The 23,068-nt window shown below is 39.6% G+C and overlaps 1 protein-coding gene across 2 annotated transcripts in view; it reads left to right on the forward strand.

Moving 5' to 3' along the window:
* ntrk2a (neurotrophic tyrosine kinase, receptor, type 2a) overlaps window positions 1–21,595 on the forward strand; it is a 66,022-nt gene extending 44,427 nt beyond the window's left edge. The window contains exons 13-19 of one of the 2 annotated variants that reach the window (XM_063898146.1): window positions 858–1,046; window positions 7,479–7,609; window positions 11,317–11,489; window positions 12,350–12,505; window positions 13,189–13,279; window positions 19,205–19,363; window positions 21,378–21,595. In XM_063898146.1, coding sequence (XP_063754216.1) covers window positions 858–1,046; window positions 7,479–7,609; window positions 11,317–11,489; window positions 12,350–12,505; window positions 13,189–13,279; window positions 19,205–19,363; window positions 21,378–21,563 — 1,085 coding nt within the window. In that variant the 3' untranslated portion in view covers window positions 21,564–21,595. The remainder of the gene's footprint in view (window positions 1–857; window positions 1,047–7,478; window positions 7,610–11,316; window positions 11,490–12,349; window positions 12,506–13,188; window positions 13,280–19,204; window positions 19,364–21,377) is intronic. The other variant, XM_063898147.1, reaches the window with a different exon arrangement.
* The last annotated feature ends 1,473 nt before the right edge of the window (window positions 21,596–23,068 follow it).

The raw sequence follows: 23,068 nt of genomic DNA on the forward strand, positions 1-23,068 counted from the left end.
AGAAAGTGTAAGGGGCTGCATGGTTTGGTAGGGGGAGATACAGGAAATAAGATCCATTTGGTTCAGTTTATTTGGAGTCACAGATCCATGAGTTTGATGACTTATGAGCACTTCAAACAATTTAATGCAATTCGTAATATTATCAGGAAGGATTTTAATGCTAATTTATCAACTGTTTTATCTTAAATCACAACGATCATAAGATAAACAGAATGAAAAACTGAGTCTTGTGAAATGAATTTCAAAGCCCAGCCAGATTGAACTTTTCGATGGACAGCCCCGCATTTTTAGGCACTCTCCGTAAGCACTCTGGTCAAATTGTCTGCTTTGGAAAATAACAGAAATTCAACCCAATTCCGACACTGGAGAGGAGAACGGGGTACGCGCCTCAGACACTACTCAATCGTCAGACAAGCACAAAGCACTTGCTCCAAGAATACTGATCCCTAACTCTTTAGAGCCCTATTCGAGTGTGAAACCTGTCAGGCAGCAGGATTGTAACAAACTGTAACTTCGTACTTCTATGAGTCTTGTAATGAGTCTCTGCCCTTTTTACAAGTCACTGAAAACTTAGTGGCGTATTAGTTTCACTAAAAACATATGAATACTGTTCATCACTAACACACTCAAACTAATGTTTTGCAGCACAACCATCTTCCTCTCAAATGTCTATTGTGATCAACAGGAACAGCCTCACCTATGATCTCACCTCCTGAGTCTCTGCCAATAACAGCTTAACATCCTAATTCTTTCTCTTGTGTCCTTGTGCTATTAACATGTCTTCTAGGTGTAGTATATGTTCGGTCTCACATGCAGGACTTCATTAAAAAAAAATGTATTCTTTATCTTTATCTCAGGACCATCTTCTGTGATCAGTAACGATGATGACTCGGCCTCTCCTCTTCACCACGTCTCCAACGGCAGCAACACTCCCTCATCCTCAGAGATGGGTCCCGACGCTGTTATCATCGGCATGACCAAGATCCCAGTGATAGAAAACCCTCAGTACTTCAGGAGCACAAACAGCCTGCTCAAAACCGACACATGTGAGTATAAAAAAACACATGTATCTGTACCCAAAATGTTTAGCAATCCATTATGAGATTAATTCTCCAAGTTATTCAAGCTAACTGTCCTTTTGTGATAAAGAGAGGTAACCATAGGAACACTATTTTTCAGCCGTCATAGAATGACCTTGGGGCTGCTCATGATAAGCTGTCATTTCTGAGGGAGAAGTGGGAAATAGAAAATCTATTTATATGCAAGTGTGTTTTTGTGTGTGTGTTCTGGCATATGTTGAGAACAAATCTATTCATACATTCTAGACGTCCATGTGTGACTCATACACACACATCAGAGCTGAAGGTAGCAAAACAAAGAGTCTGGGAGACACCACAGGTAGAAGTCTTTTTTTTTGTTACGGGTAAGTACCAAGGTAACAATTAATCTAAGGTTAGTGCACACTTTTTAAAAAATGCAACAAAAATGGTAAATAGTAAAAAGTCGAGGTAGAAAGGAGAAAATGACAAATTGAAATGGAAAAAAGAGAAACGTGAGGAGAAGATGAGACAACAGTCAAACAGACAGACAGAGAGCACACGAGGATATTGACCTGGTCCATCAACATGACATTAGGGTTATTGACAAGTAATAAAAGCTTCTCCCGGCTTCGGCCTTGCGTTGTAGTATATTATTGAATACCAAGTGTGTACTCTTTTTTTAGGGCAAGGTTGAAGGACATATAATGATGGGGGAGACCTGGAAATTGACCTCTTCAGTTGTGCAGTATACCTAAAAGATAGACTGGGATTTACCGCCTAAAGACAAGAAGGAAAGCGCAGAGGATCAATAACAGCCAATATCGTACTCCTGCGAATGTGTATGTGCCTGTGTTACAACTATTACTCTGTATGTTTCTTTGATTATTTGGCCTCAAAGGCTGAATTGGGCCGGGCTTTAGATGAGGCAGCTTGGCAATGTGGCCCTACGTTAAATGCCAGGACCCAAACTCTTTTTAAACATTGGCCTTTACCAGCTTGTGGCCTTTACTATTGAACATTTATACTCATGGCCCAGGCCTTCTTCCTGGCAGCAATAAAGTAACAATTACTCTGCAGAGATGATGGACCCATGTGTAATAACGGAAACTGTTGGCTGTGTTGCAAAGCTGCAGTTGTACAGCTTACCTCTCAAGTGAACACCTCATTAACAAAACAGGAGCTACAGTGGTTGGAGAGTGTGTCACATGCATTAACAAGACTTACAGTAAAGCACCCATAGTCTTTTAGTCTCTAATCCTAGACAAACACACAGGCTCTCAGTGTGCATGTCGAGCAACTGAATCCGGACTATGGTGGGGATTTTAGAAATACCAGGGTCATAAATGAATTTCCCACCAACAACCCCACCCAGAAGAAAAAAACCCAGAAATTCACATTTATCGAGCTAGCTGGAAACTGTTTCATTTAATGGAGCAGCTCTTTTAAGGTAATTTCTCTGAAAATCAACCGCAGATTATTCACTGAACTTGAACTACGGTAACTACCCCCCCGCAGTATCACATTACAGTTACTTGGAACAGCGGCTCTCAGGAGATTATTAAGAAAGTAGGGGTGTTACCTTTTCCGAACATCACTTCTAAATGATGTGGTTATTATACTGTTGGCCTCAAAGGAAGAGTTTGACACTTTGGATTTCCACTATTTTTGCTTTCTTGCTGAGAGTTAGATGAGAAGATGGACACCACACTTATGCCTGCATGGGTCATTTTAAACTGAAGACATCTCTAAAACAAGGCTCGAGTCATCGGTCACTACTCAGCCAACTTGAAAGTCTATTTATGTTTTGTAATTTTTTTGTCTCTCAGTGAGCATTACATAATATGACCCACAAAGTATGGTTATGGATAAACCAGGAATTATGTGATTATTTCTAGAGACAGGCACAGTATACAGGAGGTCAGTTGTTTCCTCCTTTTCTAGGTCTTTCTGCTAAACTAGGCTCAAGGGCTGCCTGGTACTGTCATTTCACTATAGCATTGTCAAAAATGTTCAGTCCAGAGTCCAATTTTAAAATTGTGAATTAGCTTTTAAAGACTCGAAATGCTGAACTCATTTTAGGGTTGGAAAGAAGTCTCAAATTCAAAGAGTACAAGAATATACAAGAACACAAAGAGCTTGACCTTAGTTTCCCCGATAGTATGGCACTGAACTGAAGGAAAGATTTCCTTTTTTTCATCTTGTTATGTCAAATCTTAAACTTGGCTTTGTCTACAGTTACTCTCAATTTTTCTACGTTTCAATCCCAGCAAATCCGATGGGGTTTGTATGTTGATGTATCTAGGGAATGCGGATTAACATTGCTCTGGAAAGTGTGTTTCACAAGTCGACACACATGTACACAACTTAAAAGACACACAAACTCACTCACACACAAAGATTATGAAAATATAGGTCACAATTAGCTACACCTCCTGATAGGAGGGCACATAGTTGAGAGTGGTTGCTGAGGCCTTATGTAGAGAAAGAGGAAAAAATCAGGACATTAACTGCACGAGGAATCTGATAGAGAAAATGTGACCTATATATCACATTGCTTGGTTCAAACTACCAAAAACACAATAACCAAACCGCCCTTATGTCAGCATTCAGATTCATGGAAAGATTTTGGGCTGATGAGAGAAGTAAGAGGGGGAGAAGAGACAGATGGGGAAAGTGGGGATAATTAAGTCCCGAGACATTAATTCTATGGGTGTTTATAAGATGCTGATTAAGGAGGATAGGTGAGCTGGCTTTATTGGGAGGTGGCGAGAGACCGGAAGAAAAGGACAAATGGAAAAATATAGAAGGTGGTTGATGGGAAATAATATTCCTCCTGATGTTAATATTGCCAGCGCAGTCATAAACAAGTGATGGAAAAAAGAGTGATGGGGCAAAGAATGGGGGAAGAACATTTGCCTGGATGTAAATATTTTAAGGATGTTGATTTTAAAGGGAAGCAGAGGAGGGAAATGGTTAAGGGAGGAATAAATGATATAGCAGTGGGATGCTAAATAAAGGAAAGAGAGAGTAAAATAATGAGACTGGATGGAGAGATGCTGAATATGGGAAAATGAGTAAATAAGATAAGCAGGGAAAATGGGTACTAATTAAGAAAAACATCAGAGAGTAAGAGTGCAAAGTTTGGTAAATGGGGAATAATAATTCTGCAGATCTTAATTAAGGATAGGCCTACTGACTTAGAGGAAGAGGGGTGATGTGTAGCATTGCACAAGAGATACAGTTTAATAATGAAAGCAGGGTGGAACGAGAGTAAAATTGGCAAGGACAGACAGCTGGAAAGCAGAATTCATAAGCGTTACGAGGCCATAAAAAATAAAATGATTTCATTTCTAAAGTTGTTTATTGCTATGCCCAACAATTATGGAAAATTCTTGAATATATAAATGCGGAATTAGTTGCAATGACACCTTATAAATCTAACAAAAAGGACACGATTTAACAAACAGTAGGACATGCTGTGAGAGCAACCCCCAATCTTTCTGAGACAGAAAAGCTACAGGGAAAGCAGTGGTCCACACACATCAATTTATTTGCTATTTGAGGGTGTTAATTAAGGAGAAGTGGTGCGAGGCGTTTTCATGGGTGACTGCTTATTACACAACTGCAGTAGGAAATGGTGCTGTGAGGTAATTATCTGGTTAAATAGTGGGTATGGCTTGTGGGGATATGGGCTTAATGTTTGCTGCTGCTGTTGCATGGGGAATTGTGGGTGCACTGAGATTTATAACCTGCTACTGTTGCTTTTTTAACAGAAAACTATTATGTCAAGAGGAAGAGACAGTATTCATACATAAATCGAACCTATATTTACATAAAAACACTGACGCTTTTAGCCATAGCAGATTAACAATATGCACATCATTGCAAATCGCCTAGTGACATGGTATTTAGTTTTACCTCGTTTTTCAAACTATCTACTCTTGGTAGGGCTTGAAAGATTAAACAGATACTTGACTTATGTATAAATCACTTGTGTAACGATGTATGTAAAATAAAGAAGGCTGTCTAATGTAAAGCTTTCGAGAAAACGGATTCAAACATTTCAAATAAGAGAGAGTGGCAGATAAAACAGTATACAATGATGGCTTTTTAAAGAATGTATTTAGGCCACACAACAAAAGTGCACTAATACACCACTCATTTCTAGGCCAACAATAGTGAGGCACTTTGCAGCCTGTGGAGAGTCAAACAAGTTTACCAGAATAATCCTAAACCAGAAATGAGACCTAACTCAGACAAACATAACCGACATATAAACAGCTATGGCCAAATGGCTGGTGTAACACACAATAAGTTACACGAAACAATGACACTTTCCAATAAAACAACAACCAATTCCACAACAGAAGTCATGTATCAGCAAACACAGCAGTGCTTCAGAATAAACAACGTGAAGTAAGAGTTATTATAACATGACAGTTTGTGTCCAGTCCAGGCTCACATCATCAGCTCGTTCATTTGCAATGCAAAAATCCCCCCAAACTTTCTGAAGTGTAAAAACATTTTGAGCTGAACGAGGCTCTGCAGTCACTTTGGGGTTATCGTCAGAGCTGCAGGACGGCCTCACACACTCACTGAAGGTTAAGACCTGGAGGATCCGCCATGCACACGAATCTTTGAAGTTGGCATTAAGATTTAGCGTAAACCTGTGGGTGTGTTTGATTTGGTATCTTAGCTAGCCCGGAGGTAGACTACGTTAAAGGGATTCGTTAAGGGTAACCTTTATTTTGGTTTTCAACTCTGCCGAGAAACTATCAAATTATTGTTGACTTCTTGTACTCGTTATACTTTTCCATTCCCTCTATGTTGACTGTTACACTCACACCTGTCCCCCGCAAAATACTCGAACAGGTAGGAACCAACGTTACTGTAAGGCAAAGCGGGCAGAAAAATAAAAATGTTTAAGTATTATAATACACTTATAAAATGTTAAAGTTCTACACATGATAATGGATATTCTATATGTAGCCTAACGCTTAATTTTAAACGAGAAAAACGAGAGTCCCCCTTGCTATTGGTAGTCAACGTCTGCTTAGCATCTGGATACTTATGCACTCGAGTAGGCTACTAAGGAACAAATTGTCATCTAGCATTGAAGCACAAGACATCATTTGCTGTTATCAACAATTAACCAAAAACTGACCCTAACCTTCACCAAAATGCTTTTTTTTACTAAACCCATAGTGACCACCACACAGGAATGTAAACCACAATCTAAAGCCCTGCTCTTACAAACTCAGCATCTTCCATGACCAACTGTGTGAACATGTAGTACTGTATCCTGGATAATGTATGTGCAAAGACTGCAGAGGCACACACACATATTGCACATGGTCGTGTTCTCCTCCACCATCATACACTGTGAAGTAGATGCCTTAAATTGTCTTATAAAGACTTTTTCCCCTCTTTCCCTCTCTCTCTGTACCTCTGTCTCCGCCCCTCTCCCCCTCTGTCTGTACAATATTAGGTTATGGTGGACCTCAGTAGCTCACAGTGTAGATCGATGTAGCTTCTGAGAATCTAGCTGGGCTTTAATGTGATATTCTGAGTGGACAGCTTTTCTTCAAATGCGCCTGTTAATCACATCAGAGATAAATCTCACCTCTTGGTGTGTGTGTGTGTGTGTGTGTGTGTGTGTGTGTGTGTGTGTGTGTGTGTGTGTGTGTGTGTGTGTGTGTGTGTGTGTGTGTGTGTGTGTGTGTGTGTGTGTTGTGTGTGTGTGCTCAAAACGTACCCAAGTGCATGTATTATGGGATAATCTGTGTTTCCTTGCAGGCAGGTGCACATCTGGCTTGGATTCAAAAGACAGGGCTTAGCCAGGTTAGAGTAAGAGCACTGTGCTGTTCAGAAGAATAAAATCTTGTATTATCACCATAATATGATGCCAACACCCCCCCCCCCCCCCCCCCCCCCAAAAAAAAGAAGCTGGCATGGAGTCACAAGTTACTTAGCAACAGAGGGCAGGTTTGTCAACTCTGATTCAACTGTGGGTGAGCCGAGGGCAGGGAGAGATTACATGCGTGAAACAGAGGAGACATGTTTGTTTAAATGTAGGCTACATGACAAAACAGAAAAACATTTTCCAAATAGTATAAAATCCCCATGCATTTACTATATTTTCCACCTCCATAAAACAGCCAGTGGCGATATCACACCCTGCAGCTATGTTTTTATTGAAAAAGAAGAGACATTTTTATGATTTCTTTTTTTTGCTTGCAGACAGACACAACAAGTACATACAGCACCTATTGATTGACATTATTAATTAAAATGATGATCAAAGTGTAATAACTGACGCTAGGATGAATAGTGGCACAATAGTGAATTTTGGGACTTTATGTAAACTGCATAAAAAGTGTTTCCAAACCAAGTTGGCTACATTTTAAGGAATTTCCTTTGGGTTTTCTCTTTCCACAGTCGTTCAGCACATTAAGAGACACAACATCGTGCTCAAAAGAGAGCTGGGAGAAGGAGCCTTTGGAAAAGTCTTTCTGGCCGAGTGTTACAACCTCTCTCCTGACCAGGAAAAAATACTGGTGGCTGTCAAGGTAATCAGCCAGTTTTATTTTTATATTGGTTATTCCTTAGAAATACACAAAAGCAGAGGAAAGAAATCTGTGTAATTTTCTACTGTTCAAATGTTATGGTCCTGGACACTGGAACCCTCCTGATAAATAACTGAGGCTAGAAAAGCCCCAAAACAATCTTAAAATAAATATATGTATAGACATTAGACATTTCGGTACAGATTGAAATGAAACACCATCCAGTCCGCATCACAAAGAAGGTATTTTATTTTTCGATGGTGATTGATGAAACCAATAATGTTATTATTAAAGCTGAAGTCATTGATTTCTCTGTTGTATTTTCCAAATGTTATCTCATATTCATCTAAACCACTTACGTTACTGAAATGCATACTTTAAGACTCCATTTTCTCAGTTTTTGTTAGAAAGTAATTCCTTTCAAAAGTTTCTTTCAAGCAAAAGGTGGAGTTACACTCAGACCGCTGACTTCCGGGTTCAAATTGAATAGTTTCCTAAAGTGCATCCTGCCATCACATCTATCCGTCCATGCATATCTCCATCAAGGATGCTCTGCGGTGAAACAGGATCTGATTGGTGCAGATCCTCTCATTAACAATACATGACCTGTGCAAGACCCCCCTCCATCTTCCTCTGTCCCCACTTCCTCTGTCTTACATCCCTCACCTCTAACTCTCACCTGGAGTACTTTTCTCTCTCCTCTGCAGTCCTTTATCCTCTCCTCAAATCCTCCACCTTCCTTTCGGTAAATCGCCTGCTGGCCCGCTGATGTTTGCTGCCAGCTTAGCTTAGCTCAGTCTGAGCTCCCTGTAAAATATGCACTTGAAAGTCCCAGGAAGCATGGCTCCTGTTGTTGAACAAGATGCTATGTGTTGCTGTAGTGCAAGTCAAATCTGGTAACACACTGCATAATCAGCATTCAACGTACATTAAAAATAAGGTGCATTTCTCAAACTGCCATAGGTGTCATTGTATGCAAATTAATCATTTAGTCATTAGAGTCACTTTATTGATTTAACATCCTCAATTCATCAGATGTAGTTTTTCAATTAGCTAATGTACACCTGCTAATAGCACCATCTTCCTGCTCTTCTTGTCTTCGTCTTTTTGTCAACTGGTATGACTCACCATTTTTCTGTTTGTTTTTTCCTTCTCCTCCTCCTCCTCCTCCTCCTCCTCCTCCTCCTCCTCTCCTCCTCTTCCTTGTTGCTGCATCAACAAAGAAGAGATGTGATGAAAGCTGGTGGAAACTGATTTTTCGAATAAATTATGGCATTAGCATTGACTACTTCTTGCTTTAGTCAGTTCCTCTACATTACTAAATAACCTAAATGGGTATATTTCATTGGAAAGTAAGGCAATTAAATTGACAACTGATAAAAGTGAGTTATTTTTTAAGTGCCACAAGCAACAAAAGAAAACTGCCTTTCATCTCCATTGTAGAGGCAGATTTTCTCTTAACTTGGACAGCTAAAACCAATCATCATGACGTTTAACTACAAACTGATCCCTTCATTTTGGCAACATATTCTTTAAATCAGTTAATTAAATGAATATCATTTAATTTGTAAATATTTCTAATATATAAATAATGTACATAAAGGTTTGTCAGTGAATTTGTTTATCCTAACTGGCTGTTTCTGCACCGTTCAGCATAGAAACATTATAGCAAGAACAACAGTTTTTAGTTGAGAGGTGTATTTTCCCTGTGAATATTCCCACTCTTCTCATGATAACAATGTTTTTCATGTACATACCGTATTTATGATGCCATCTGTCATGCATGCTACATCACAGAAACATGTACACCACATTAAATAACCTGCACTCACTAATATACCCTAATGGTCCTGGTTTTAGAGCTGACTATCAATCAGCCAGTCAGCTATAATACAGAAGCCGGTTTCCCTGTTACTGTATTTAATTTGCAGAGGAGCCATCGATCAAAGGCACACTTGAACATGTGCAGATACATATAGAAATATTCCCGCACCTTTACAGGCTTGCTTGCCATCAATCATGAGCACCTAACACTTTCAATAATGTTGCCTTCACATGTAAATGTGAGTCACTACATTCCTGGGCTCGTGGTTGTTGATTGCTTCTTATTTGTCCGGGGACCTGAGTGTGCGCACACTGGATGACTAACAGTGCGGTATTATGGCTTTAAGCCTGGGAATACTCCCAGCATGGAGCTCAGAGACTCAGAGCGTGATAGTTCACAGTTAGATGTTTCTGTCTCAAAGAAAGTCTTAGTTTTACATTTTCAGCCAACATTTCTTTGTGCCAGGACCACACAATGTGGGTTACACACAAAAAGATATCATGCATGTGCAGTATGAGTTGCTTAGATCCTTATATGTCAGATGTGGATCATGTATAGCATTTTTATTCTTTTAAGGGGTTAGAAGTCGTAAATGTATTAGTTAATAGTTAGTAAAGAAAGACCCTGTCTTTGTCTTTAAACCTTTTTTTTTTAAAATTCCAATTCAGAAGAGAAGAGGTTTACAATTTAAATTTGACATCTTATGTTCTGTAAAAAGAGCGTTGTTAATTATTTGTTTACATGTATAACTCTTTAAATAATACATACAACATGCTAATCAAAGGATTATCTTACAAACTGGCAAACATACATACATAGTTTTATAATCAATGATTTGCTTTTTATGAAACCAAACAATAAATAATCACATAAACAGCCAGATCTAACGTAGACAAGTGTTCATGTGAAATCTCATGGGAGAAACCAACCAGCTATTACAGATTTCCCAGACATGTCTAATATCACCTTTCAAACGATGATTGGAGCATATGCTTCCATACAGTATCCAGACTGTACTAATCCACCATATAATCATCATGTAGTATTACATTACAGCCTGTAATGTACATGACCAAGCCTTTGTTTGACCATGATACACGATCAGTTTAATACGAGGGGGTGGAGTTTCAGTTCATCTCATTTTCTGGTATCTCAGCATTCCTGCTGAAAGGTCGTGGGTCATTTCCTTGTTCTAGAGCTTTCTTAGTGACTGCCCTTTGTCCTCTAAACATATATTTGTAATTGAAGCTTCTCTGCGATTTTAGTATGCAGACAAACACACACGTACACAGATAAACACACAAATATACACAAACACATGCACACATACAAGGTGGAAGGTGAACGTATATCCATGTCATATAATGTAGGAAGACAATCAATTATTCATGTAGGACAAGAGACATTTTCTATATTTTTCTTCTTTTGATGTGAAATGAATACAGACCCGGTATCACTTTCATTTCATGCAACTCTCTCTTGTACACACGCTCGTTTTCTGTCTGTCACAGATGCTTGCTCCCTGACAGATTTCCTAAATCATGGAAGGGAGAAAAACATTAGTTTCAAAGGGAACCAGGGAATACAATTAATGTAAACAGTGTTGTACTAAGTAATGGCTTGCATAAATATAACATTTGTTTGTGAGCTGCCTTTGTGTCAGTCCTTGCTTGGTGCCAGTAATTTCACAGTGTGTGCCTGATTCGCTGTAACTCACTTTTACAAGGCAAGATACTCACTTTTTTATTTTCTAAGCAGCCACATAAATTGGAGCAGGTTGGATGTACTGTGAAAATGACTAATGGTGTACGTGGCATAACGTGTGAGTTTTACATTCATCCGTGTTTTATATGTCACTTCTGTGTGTGTTTCTGTGTGTGTGCAGACACTTAAAGAGGCCAGTGAAAATGCCAGGAAGGATTTCCACCGTGAGGCTGAGTTACTGACAAACCTTCAGCATGAACACATTGTCACTTTCTACGGAGTCTGCGTGGAGAGCGACCCCCTCATCATGGTGTTTGAGTACATGAAACATGGGGACCTCAACAAGTTCCTCAGGTACTCTTCATTACATCAAACACTCATCTACAGTAGACATATTAAAGAATTTTTCCAAAATGAAGAATCACATTAGTTCATGCAGTTCAGGAAGTCATAGTCGGCTGTGCTCGAAGCTGATCATTGTTTATTATCAGTGTCACACCGATCTCAGCCTACTCTCACAACATGGCGGTGCATTTAAATAGTACTTCCTCATCACTGCAAGCTTTGACTCCATCGCCTATTTAGTTTAGAGTTTAAAACTTAATGGTAAAGTTGGATGTGCACTAGTCGTGAGGCAGGTGCAAAGGAGTATTGGCAGTGAAAGTGAAAAAAAGAGAGGTCCTGCACACTGTCACTTACATGAAATTAAGTTTATAAGCAACACAATGTTTTGTTCCCTAGAAGTTCAATGGTTGCACTATTTCTCTCTTCTCTTGACTCTAGTTTAGAGTCTCATTATGGCTCAGAGGTTAAAATTGTATTCAGTGTCTTACCGTAGACCCACTCTTGTATACTAAAGGGGGTTTTCTGCATTGCACTCCCTCTTTTCGGCTTAGTGTGCTGCAAACTAATCCAGGGATGTATCTCAAGAGTGGAGCCATCTGCGACAAGCCTAACTATAATTGCATTTCTTGGAGTACATAGTTAGATCTATGACAATAATGTTCCCGACTGATCTGTTGTCATGAAAACAGAGGCATCAGTACACAAAGATTGTAAAGTAGACGTTTCTTTTGGTAGTTTAAAGAAAACGGCTTCATTTTATGAACACTCTCACTAAAGGGTTGATGTAGCATTTTACATGGTTCGTACAAAACACAAATGACTCCAACAAACAATAACAAGGCTAAATTAAACAAATTTCACCTTTTCAGGGCTCACGGTCCAGATGCAGTTCTGATGTCAGATGGCCAGACCACCAGACCTGTGGAGCTGACGCAGTCCCAGATGTTACACATCGCACAGCAGATCGCATCCGGCATGGTCTACCTGGCATCACAACACTTTGTGCACCGTGACTTGGCCACCAGGTTTATCAAACTGTTCCTGTTCTTTCTGATTATCCAAATGGCCTTGATGAATGGGCCTATGTAGAGGGCATTGTATTTAGATTTTGGTACTTTTAAAGGAATTCTAAATGTTAAGTAATTTAAAATACACATTTTGAACATTTTTGCAAATTTAACAATATAGAAATACCTTGACAAACTTAGTGTTGTTGACATAATATGTTGTATACATTAATATTAATGCATAATCCAGTACAGAAAACAGCTATTGGCAGCATTGATCGATAGTAAAGGATATTAAAGAGTATCTGCCCCCCAACCACCTGCTGTCATATTGCAAGTAATGTGCGTAATGCTCGCTGACGTACAGAGCAACTTCTAGTAGCAGAATTGGACTATAACTGCATTTTGGTGCGAAGCCCTGTAGTGTACAATGATATGATTCATCATTGCATCTTTGTATTCCAACCATCAGAGTAGGATAGAATAAAGCTGAAACCACACCATAACAAAAACATGTAAAACTCTTCCAACCAAAGATAAACTGTTACTATTGACATTATTGACTTTGATAATTACTTTATAACTTTTGTCGGGTATACTTATATACAGTATATTGTAGAGGTTTAACACCCTGCAGTGTGACCTAAGTAATATAAAAGATCTTTATTTAAACTGTTTATTATGTGTTTCTTGTCCCACAGAAACTGTTTGGTGGGTGAGAACCTGCTGGTAAAGATTGGAGACTTTGGCATGTCCAGAGATGTCTACAGTACGGACTACTACAGGGTAGGTGTATGTGTCGATATCTTTTCTGGCCCTTTTTTTAGCCTCTCCCTTTTCCCTGCTGCATGGGTCCCTCTCTGCTCCTCCCCTGCATGGGCATGATGGAGTTACAGTAAGACGCTTTCTGTGGAGGATAGTGCAGTAAACATATATGCAGATAGCAGTTATGTAACTGTATGTGATGACATAGGAGGGGAGGGAGGGCTTGTAGCATGCTTTGTTAGCTCATAGGCCTACTGTGTGTAGAATAAGGGCTGTTAGCATTGAAAACCACTGCAGTGTTTTTCTTAATAGGAAAGCTTATATACCCACGATGTTGAAAGTTGTTTTTAATTAAATGTATTCATTCTTCTTAATCAAGCAGGTGTTCATTTTAAATGTAGGAATGTGCTTTTCACCTAACAAACTGAAAAGCACCAATACATTTAAATATACTACTCTAATTAAACATGTATTTATATTAAAAAGCGAAAACTAAGAAAGATAAAAACCCAGAAACTCCCCAAAAGAAACCCTCTTGATAATATGTAATGTTTTTTAGAGGTAAGGAGTAATTGGATTCAATGTTTTTCGATTTTACATAAAATAAATAACAAGTATTACACTAACTATCTCTTGAGATTTTCACCAACAATACCCATGTTTGTACCTTATTCTCTTCACTCTAAATTGTGGCAGTGAAATTAGCCCCCCAAAATCTTTTGTATCTCGTTTAATAAACAAATGAAACCTCACAATTGTCCTGAATGTAAAAGTATACCATGATACAATCATGGAAACGGAGCATCATGTTAAAACTGATATCGTTATTTAATAAGTGAGGTCATTAGCCCATTCTTTAGTTGTTTATTGCAACTAGCTAAAAGCTATGATGTCTAATGTATTTTAGAAAAAATATTTTTGCTATAATACGCTTTAATTTAAGATATAATAATTGCAGTTGTCCCTTACAAAACATGTACTGAAATATAATATAATAATATATTATCATTTTAGAAGTTTTTTTTCCTATTTGACACGGTTACAGAGATACTGACTGTACATTACTTGCATATGTTGTGCATTGCATCATTTTATAGATGAGAAAAAGAGATTAAGGTCTTTCTCTTTGGTTTTCTTTTATATTTCGTTCTTTCTCAGTATGACACCACACACAACTCCCCCCCCCCCCCTTCATTTAAGACTTCCTCAATAAAGCTTAGCACCGAGAGTGTAGTCATGGTAACGGGCGAAGGGAGCGGTGGAGAGCCTCGGAGTTGTATCCATCGTTTCTCAGGAAGAAAAGTAATCAGAGAACTTGTGTTTAGTATGCTGAGGCAGTGCTAGAGAAAGAAAGAGGGATAAAGGGAGGGATGGAAGTGTGGGAGATGGAGGCAGGAGGGAGGGAGTCGGAGAGATGAAAGAAAAGAAAGGGCTGGAAAAGCAGGAGGGAAGAGGGTGAGAGGCCAGGCAAGGAGAAAACAAAAGACAAATATATATACACAAGAAGGAGAAAAAGGCGGTAATAGAGCTATAAAGCTACACACATGCTGAGGAGGGAGAGGAGAGGTCTGCGGGTGAGGAAGCCTGTATACAGTGCACAGGATAGTCAATAACAACACAATACGGCAGTGCAGAGCAGGATAACAGACACAGAAAAACAACAAGAAATGTCAAAAAAGGACAGAAAGATACAGACAGGGAGGAAACAGCAGAGCAGTCGAGAGTTACAGCATAGTGGGAGGTAACACAGTGATAAAGCCATGTATCAGCCTCTACCAGAGAGGTGTGTGTATGTGTGTGTGTGTGTGTGTGTGTGTGTGTGTGTGTGTGTGTGTGTGTGTGTGTGTGTGTGTGTGTGTGTGTGTGTGTGTGTGTGTGTGTGTGTGTGTGTGTGTGTGTGTGTGTGTGTGTCTGTGTCTGTGTGTCTGTGTCTGTGTCTGTGTGTCTCTGTGTGTATGTGTGTCTCTGTGTATATGTGTGTCTCTGTGTGTATGTGTGTGTGAGTTCAGAGAACTAGTCATGCTCTTGCGTCAGAAAGAGGAGCAAAGATGAGTCATAGAGGAATTTGAGGCGCCCCCCCAGTGTTTATATATATATATATATATATATATATATGTGTGTGTGTGTGCATGTGCGTGTGGGGGGAATGGTGACGTCATTAACTCCCCTGTTACACAATGAGCCTGACAGGCGTTTCAGAAGACAGAAAGGGTGCCTCAATTTAAACCTTGCGCCTTTCCGAGTAGCCGATTTTCTTTGTGTGTGTGTGTGTGTGTGTGTGTGTGTGTGTGTGTGTGTGTGTGTGTGTGTGTGTGTGTGTGTGTGTGTGTGTGTGTGTGTGTGTGTGTGTGTGTGTGTGTGTGTGTGTGTGTCTGTGTCTGTGTCTGTGTGCCTGTGTGTCTGTGTGTGTGTGTCTGGGTTTTCCCAGTTTGGGTTTAGAAGGGATTTATCCCTTTCCTCCCCTAAACTGATTTCATACCCAAATGTGTAGGATGAAAGAAAATTAAATGGCTGCTTGGGTTTAATGTTCAGTTTGACTGTTTTATGCTGCTGACACAGATTGTAGAAAAACACTGGCAACAAAGCAGAGCTAAACAATCTCTGCACAGTAATTTAGATGGTGTGCATTTTTTTTTACAACCTGTCTCTGGGTCCCATGCACGACAAACAGCCTCTTAATGGAACACCTGGAAGTCGTGGAGAAGTTTATGTCTCTTTGTAATTTTATGTAACCATTTTCTCTTTATTCTTATGACAATTGTTATTATCATTATTATGGACCATTTCTCTATAATACAAAAAAACATGCAATATTTCCCGCTATCATTTGCATAAAAGTGTAAAAATATGATTACACACAACCCGCTTATTTGGTAGCCTCATAAAATCATCTCATTAAAAATGAACATTTAGTTGTCACAAAATTGTTAAAAAATGGCCCCCGGCCGTGGCGCAACTGGCTGGGGCACCTGCACCATTTGCGGCGACCTGGGTTCGATTACCGACCCGTGGTCCTTTCCGGATCCCACCCCGACTCTCTCTCCCACTTTCTGTCACTCCCCACTGTCCTATCCGATTAAAGGCAGAAAGCCCCCCAAAAAGTTATTAACTTGATTTGACAATTGAAGTTGTATTATGGATCTTATTTCTGCATTGAGAACTTTAAAAAATCCTATTCCAAAACCTAGAGACATCTGTATACATCGCCTGTAATAATGTCTTGTCCCCTTTTTGCATATTTGTCAGCGTTGTGGTTTGTTTGCATTTACGTACTTTTTGAGCTGACATTTTTGTGAAACATTTTTTTAGATCTTGGCCATTGAAACTAGATAGGTTGTGCACCAAATATGTCAACCAATTTACCGTAACTGGGACAGGCCAGGGGAACAAGCTCTTTTTCCACCCAAACAATATAATAATACACAGACACACACTCGAATTCTTGAAAGAGTTTTTGTTTCCATAGCAACACAGAGGGCAATTAAGGTAGGTTCCTGTGTAACAATGGGTGGGTGGAGTTAGTCACACATCCCATAATGCTTTCTTTTTTAACCGGCCCAGTTGCCATGGATACCACAGCCTCCAGGAGGTCACTACAGAGTGCCCGCAGCCCTCCTCTGCTTTATTTATCCTCTTTTTTTGTGGCTTTCCTGGAACACTCAGGCAGGTCTAAAGCTGGATTGATGCATATTTATAAGACAGAGCAGGAGAGAGACAGACAGGCGGGCTTAGAGACCGAGAGGAAGGTGAGAATGAGGGAGAGAGGAAAGGAGACAAAGACTGACGACAAAGCTACTGACAGCAAAGAGGAAAGAGAGAAAGAGCTGATGACAGAGAGATGCTCCGTCCATACTTGAGTGAGGATCTATGAAAGGGTTTTTCTTCATATTTGATCGCAATGACAGGAAATCTGAGGCTTTCCCTTTCCTGCTTCTGCATTTGTTTTTATTCCTCTGTTTTCCCCTTCAATCCAGTCTCGTTAAGAGTCCAAAGACCGCCCCACACACATACACACACAGTTAAGAAACACAAAGGAAATATACACCTGCAGCTCAAGAGCCCACTATTAATATTTCAGAGCATCAGGGAAAATGATCAGCCGTGATGAATAAAACAGCAAGACTAATGTATGTGAGAAGGTTCAGACACATTAGTGAATAAATAATGTCAGAAATCCATAGAATAGAATAAAGTGAATAAGCAATCACGGTCTATTTAGTGTACTTCATTTAGTGTTTGTCATTTTATGTGAAATCAGAGTTTTAATTAATGTTCTTTACGGCGCCCTCAAAAACTCCCACAATAAAAAACAAAAAAGTGTCAGTAAAATGTTATGGCTGCCCGACACTTAAACTACACCTGTCAGTGATAAAGCTGATGAGTAAATCTCAGTCAAAGAAGCTATTGCTACTTTCAAACAAGTGGATTACAAAATGAGATTGCAGAATTAAAACATAAGACATTGAAAGCTAGTAAAATGAGTAATGTGTTTCCTTTTTTTTTAAATGATGCAGAAAAACACATGATTGATAAATAAACAACATTTAAAAACTGAAAAATGTGTTAGACAGATATATTTGTATTTGAGAACTTAATCATACCATAAATCTGACTATGGATATTCCAACAAGAGGACAATGTGGATGTTGTATTATACATAGTGGCGTATAGTTTGCTGCAGTGTCTGTAGAATATTGGGAAATAGTTTGTATTTTTATTGTGTCAGTATTCTTACATCGTAATCCCTGTTCGACACTGGTTTGGCAACGATGTACTTCATTATGGCCTGCCAATAAAGCACAATGGAGTTTGACAGAGACAGAAAGTGAAATGCAAATAAGAAACTGAAAAAAGCAGCAGCAAGACACGGCAATACAGGGAGAGAAGCGAGCGCCTGGTGATGGAGAGTAAGAGCTGCAGAGATTGAGGCAGATATGTTTCCCCAGACGAACCAGTGAACCTGATGGCCATCTATGTGACCGTGCACATTTTATTACTCCATTAAATAACCCACTGACTAACAAAGAAACAGGCCAAGTGTGGGTACCAAGCCATTAATAACAGGCATAAACCTCAGAATAATGGATTGTGCTATCTGTGTGGAGCAATGGAGTGCAGATGGGGCTGTAGATTCATGTTCGGAGTAGAAGTGAAGGGAGGCACAATATATGGATGCAGGAACCAGGGTCAGGTTTCATTGACTTTAACTTTGGGGAGGTTAGGGTTGAAAGTTCAAGCACTGGCAAAAGCTCAGTTCAGATTGGAGTTTAATTAAATTAACAAATGTCTCTAGGTGTTGATTTAAGCTTTTGACAATTGCTGAAACTCACTCTGTTTATGCTATAATGTGTTACTCCTTACTGCAATAGGTTATACTCTATCAGATTTATTTGTACTAAATTAATTTAAAAACATTCTGTCACAAACTAGCTCACACGTTTTATAGCAAGCATTTGACTATTAACTTTAACCACCTTTTTTAAATCAGTGGATAGATCACTGATTAGTGTGTTTCTTGTAAGCTAAAAGGAGAATAAACTCTTTGTCTGGGGGAATTTAATCCAATTCTTTCTCACCGATATACCTTTTAGTTAAATCACATGTTACACTGATCAGGAATGCAGTGTGCTGCAGTCACGCAGATGATGCAATCTGCTGGACCATACCATCAAACCTCGCTCTCTGCCTCAGGGTGCAGTTTTGAAGAGTGAAATGTTTGCATTGCTACTTTAAAATGTATTGAAATTCCTAAGTGAACCCTGTGCGAAATCTGAAAAAGCTGATTCGAAATGCATGATGTTGCAGAATAGTTGAGAGAAGAATAAAAAGTGAACAGAGAGCGTCAGAAAAAGCATGTAAAATATTCAATATTTCTTAGTTTGCTGTGTACTATACTGACTTTATTCTCTCTTTTTCTGTTTGTGCGTGTGTGTTCGTTTGTTTTGTTCAAAGGTCGGAGGTCACACCATGCTGCCGATTCGTTGGATGCCCCCTGAAAGCATCATGTACAGAAAGTTCACCACGGAGAGTGACGTGTGGAGTTTGGGAGTGGTTCTCTGGGAGATCTTCACATATGGAAAACAGCCCTGGTACCAACTCTCCAATAATGAGGTGCATATTCTTATCCGTCACAATGGTGTAATGTGTTACCAAGCAACATAACTTTACGTAAATGTTACCACAGAGACCAATTCACCTTAATAAGCGATGGCGAACAAGATGTTGCTGCCCCAAGATATGAACAGACACAGACCTTGAGTCTAAATATTTGATCAGTTTTGCGTACAAATTCCTCACACCGTAGTGAATCCTTTGGCTCTACCCATCTCAATATATAAAGCTAAAGCAAATCATTGTTTCATTGTGTCTTGAATAAATTGTGAGGAACAACACAAAGCCGGGGGGCTTGGAGCAAGCTGCTGCACTCAAAGCTTTCCTTGGCTCAGTTTAGCGAGAGGAAAGGTGCTTTTGTTGTTAGGTTGGTGTATAGCAGGTGTGTCTAGAGTTTGAGGAGACATTTTTTAAACCCCCTTTTGCTAAAGGGCTTGCAAAATGTCAAATATTTTTTCTCATGGATCCAAAGATTCTCTTATCTGGTCACACTTATACAAGAAAATGCCCCGTTCTTTTGGTTCAGGATTCAAACCGTTTCATAGCAGCAACTTACATTTGGTTCCACCAACATTAAAAATGAAAATTGAACAATATGGCTTCAACCAACCAACACAGGAGATAATTTTTCTAAATGTACACACTAAAATAGTAAGAAATGACATTTTCACAATATATCCAGAGTATTTTAGTTGTAGAGTGTGGCAGCCAGAAAATACATGGATTCCTTTGCTGGAACAAAACTCATAAAGAAAATGTTTTTTCATCCATCTATCTGTTAAACAAATAACTGATGTCCTTGGAAAATGTGGGTGTAGAGGAAGAGAAGCTGTTTTAATTGGAATAACAAACATTAAGTTAACATTTAATAAATAGAGAAGTAATCGATTGGCTGCTTTAATCTGAATTATTTATAACTGTTACAAATCAGCCTTTAACATGCTCAGGGTCTTAACCTGGTGTCCGGAAGACAAAGCCCTTCAACCCTTCACCTCGACCCTGTGGTGTCCTCAACTCTGGTTACAGCTTTTTGACCATGTCAGCAGTCCTCTTTTCTCCTGATTCACTCTGGTTACATGCACAATTAACCTTAAGCCCCCTTTCACGGTCTCTTCTTTTCCCGTTTACATCTATCAGATCTCCCTCAAATTGCAGTTCACTCACCTCCTGACCTAAATCCGATCAGACATCTTAAGCAGGATATAGATTTTTTTTCAAAATTAGATTTTAATTGTTGATCTACTCTCACTAACTGATAACAATGACAGAATGATTTGCAAAATGATGATACCAATCTGAATTCTTAATAATGTGGAGATGTTAAATGATAATCTTCAGGTGTTACAATTATTTAATTGGATGTGTCGCAATTTGGAAGACAACCCTGGTTTTTGGAGCTAACAGTAATATCCATAAATTGGTATTAATTCCTCGCAGACAGCAGAGAGTAGTTAATGTTCGAGGCAATGATTAAAAGCTTAATTATAGTACAGTATAGATATTTCACAAACCACTTCCAGCGAAAGATATACATATTCTTTGTACCACTCGGCTCTCCTGTAAAGTATTTGTGTTTCCATAATTAAAGGTATTCTGATTCGGATTCTGAAATGTCTCCTCTCCAGGATCCACAAATCCTCATCCTACAGTAGATTTGGAGCTTAAATCTTTAGATGTTTTAAATAATACACAAGTCTTGGGAGTGTGTTAAAACAGACCATTTTCTCTCACTCAAGACAGAAATTGGATTCGATTTGTCTGGTTTACTGCTCGAGTGTCACCTCACTTCGTCACTGCGGTCAATTTATTCACAGTGACATTTTCACTGTAAGCCTCTGCAGTGAGGTGAAACAACCTCACCAAGCTCACGCTCCATCATCCTCAACGTGCACAGAGTTACGACTCTCAGCTTAAATCTTTAAGGATGTTCCTGTTTCATGCTTGTTTTGTTTTTTTAACAGAAGAATACCACTGAGGTTAAACTTGATGTCTATCTTTCTTTGCTCTTCTGCAGGTGATAGAGTGTATAACCCAGGGCAGGGTGCTGCAGCGCCCCAGGACCTGTCTGAAAGAAGTGTACGACCTGATGCTGGGCTGCTGGCAGAGAGAGCCACACATGAGACTCAACATCAAAGAAATCCACGGTCTGCTCCTTAATCTGGCCAAAGCTTCACCTGTATACCTGGATATACTCGGCTGAACACATGAGGATAGAGGATGTGTGTGTGTGTGTATGTGCATGTGCGTGTGTGTGTGTGTGTGTGTGTGTGTGTGTGTGTGTGTGTGTGTGTGTGTGTGTGTGTGTGTGTGTGTGTGTGTGTGTGTGTGTGTGTGTGTGTGTGTGTGTGTGTGTGTGTGTGTGTTTGTATGTGTGTGGGTGGGTGGGGATGGTTACTGTACTTGAGCGTATAGGTGTATTTGAGGTTGCATGCGTGTGTGTACTAGGGTGGACACAGTCGAACCTGTGAATGAAATGAAGTGCAAGACGCTCGTGCAACTGCGCGTGCGACGTACCGCTGTACAGGATGTGAAGCTATTATCAAACTCTTAAAAAGGCAATCAAAAAAAATCCTCAACTTTCGCATCTTTCCTCCCTGCCAATTTCCTCTCCTTTGTGCATCTCTTCTTCCCTTCTTCCTTCCCGGAAAGACATTTGCTAAGAGTAAATTAACTTTGGACGAAAAAAAAAGCTTCTTATACTTCTTTTCAAATGCTTTAAACTGACTGGGGCTAAATTGATGAAAACCTGATTAACAGGAATTTAAATTTAGTGACTCATCCCTTACTGTCGGACGGACAACAGGACTCATCTGGAAATTCAACGAGGGATTTCTGGAAGCTTCAATCCTATTTCGTGTAAATATGAAACTGTACGACGGAGGAAATGGCTCTTTGTCGAGCCATGAAGACACTGTGTTTTCCCCTCTCACCCCGTCTGTCGTCCATCCCTCAGGACTGTTCATGATTATTAATATCAGAATTCATCCAACATGGCCGGAGGAGATGACTACACAGTGTTACACATACAGCAGATTTAAATGTAACATGATGGGAAAAAGTAAACACAGCTGGTTATCTGCCTGTCAGATAAAAGTACCCGATGACATGACAAAATCCGATTTCTGGTTGTATAATGTCACTGAAAAATAATAATAATAATGGGAAACAGTGCATTGTGAAAGAGGCAAAGGTGTTCCACTTTGTTGTAATTGTGAAATGTTAAAAATCTACTGATCTATAATATCCCCTCATGCAACAGTCTAATATATATGATTATGAGGATATATGCATTCATCTCTGCATACGGTTTTCTGTTACATATTGGACAAAGCACAGGGTAACATGAGGGCTACTTTTCCTTTCCCCTAAAGTCACAGATGCTTCACTTGTGATGTCAAGCACTCGTGTCGAAGGTCAATTGATTCATTTGTCCGCGGCTGCCCGACAATTGTGAGGTTTTGGTGTCGGGGGGGGGGGGGGGGTCAGAAGTGTGGGTGGCGGCACTGTAGAAGGTGTGGTTCATTTGGTCAACCCATATTAAATCATCAAGGCTCTCAGCACTCAGACATCCTTCAAAACCACATCTGTGCTAGAGGGGAGGCACACACACAAACACACACACACACACACACACACACACACACACACACACACACACACACACACACACACACACAAACACAAACACAAGCACACACACATAGT

This window comes from Eleginops maclovinus, chromosome 12 (assembly GCF_036324505.1).
Source record: "Eleginops maclovinus isolate JMC-PN-2008 ecotype Puerto Natales chromosome 12, JC_Emac_rtc_rv5, whole genome shotgun sequence".
NCBI lineage: Eukaryota > Metazoa > Chordata > Actinopteri > Perciformes > Eleginopidae > Eleginops > Eleginops maclovinus.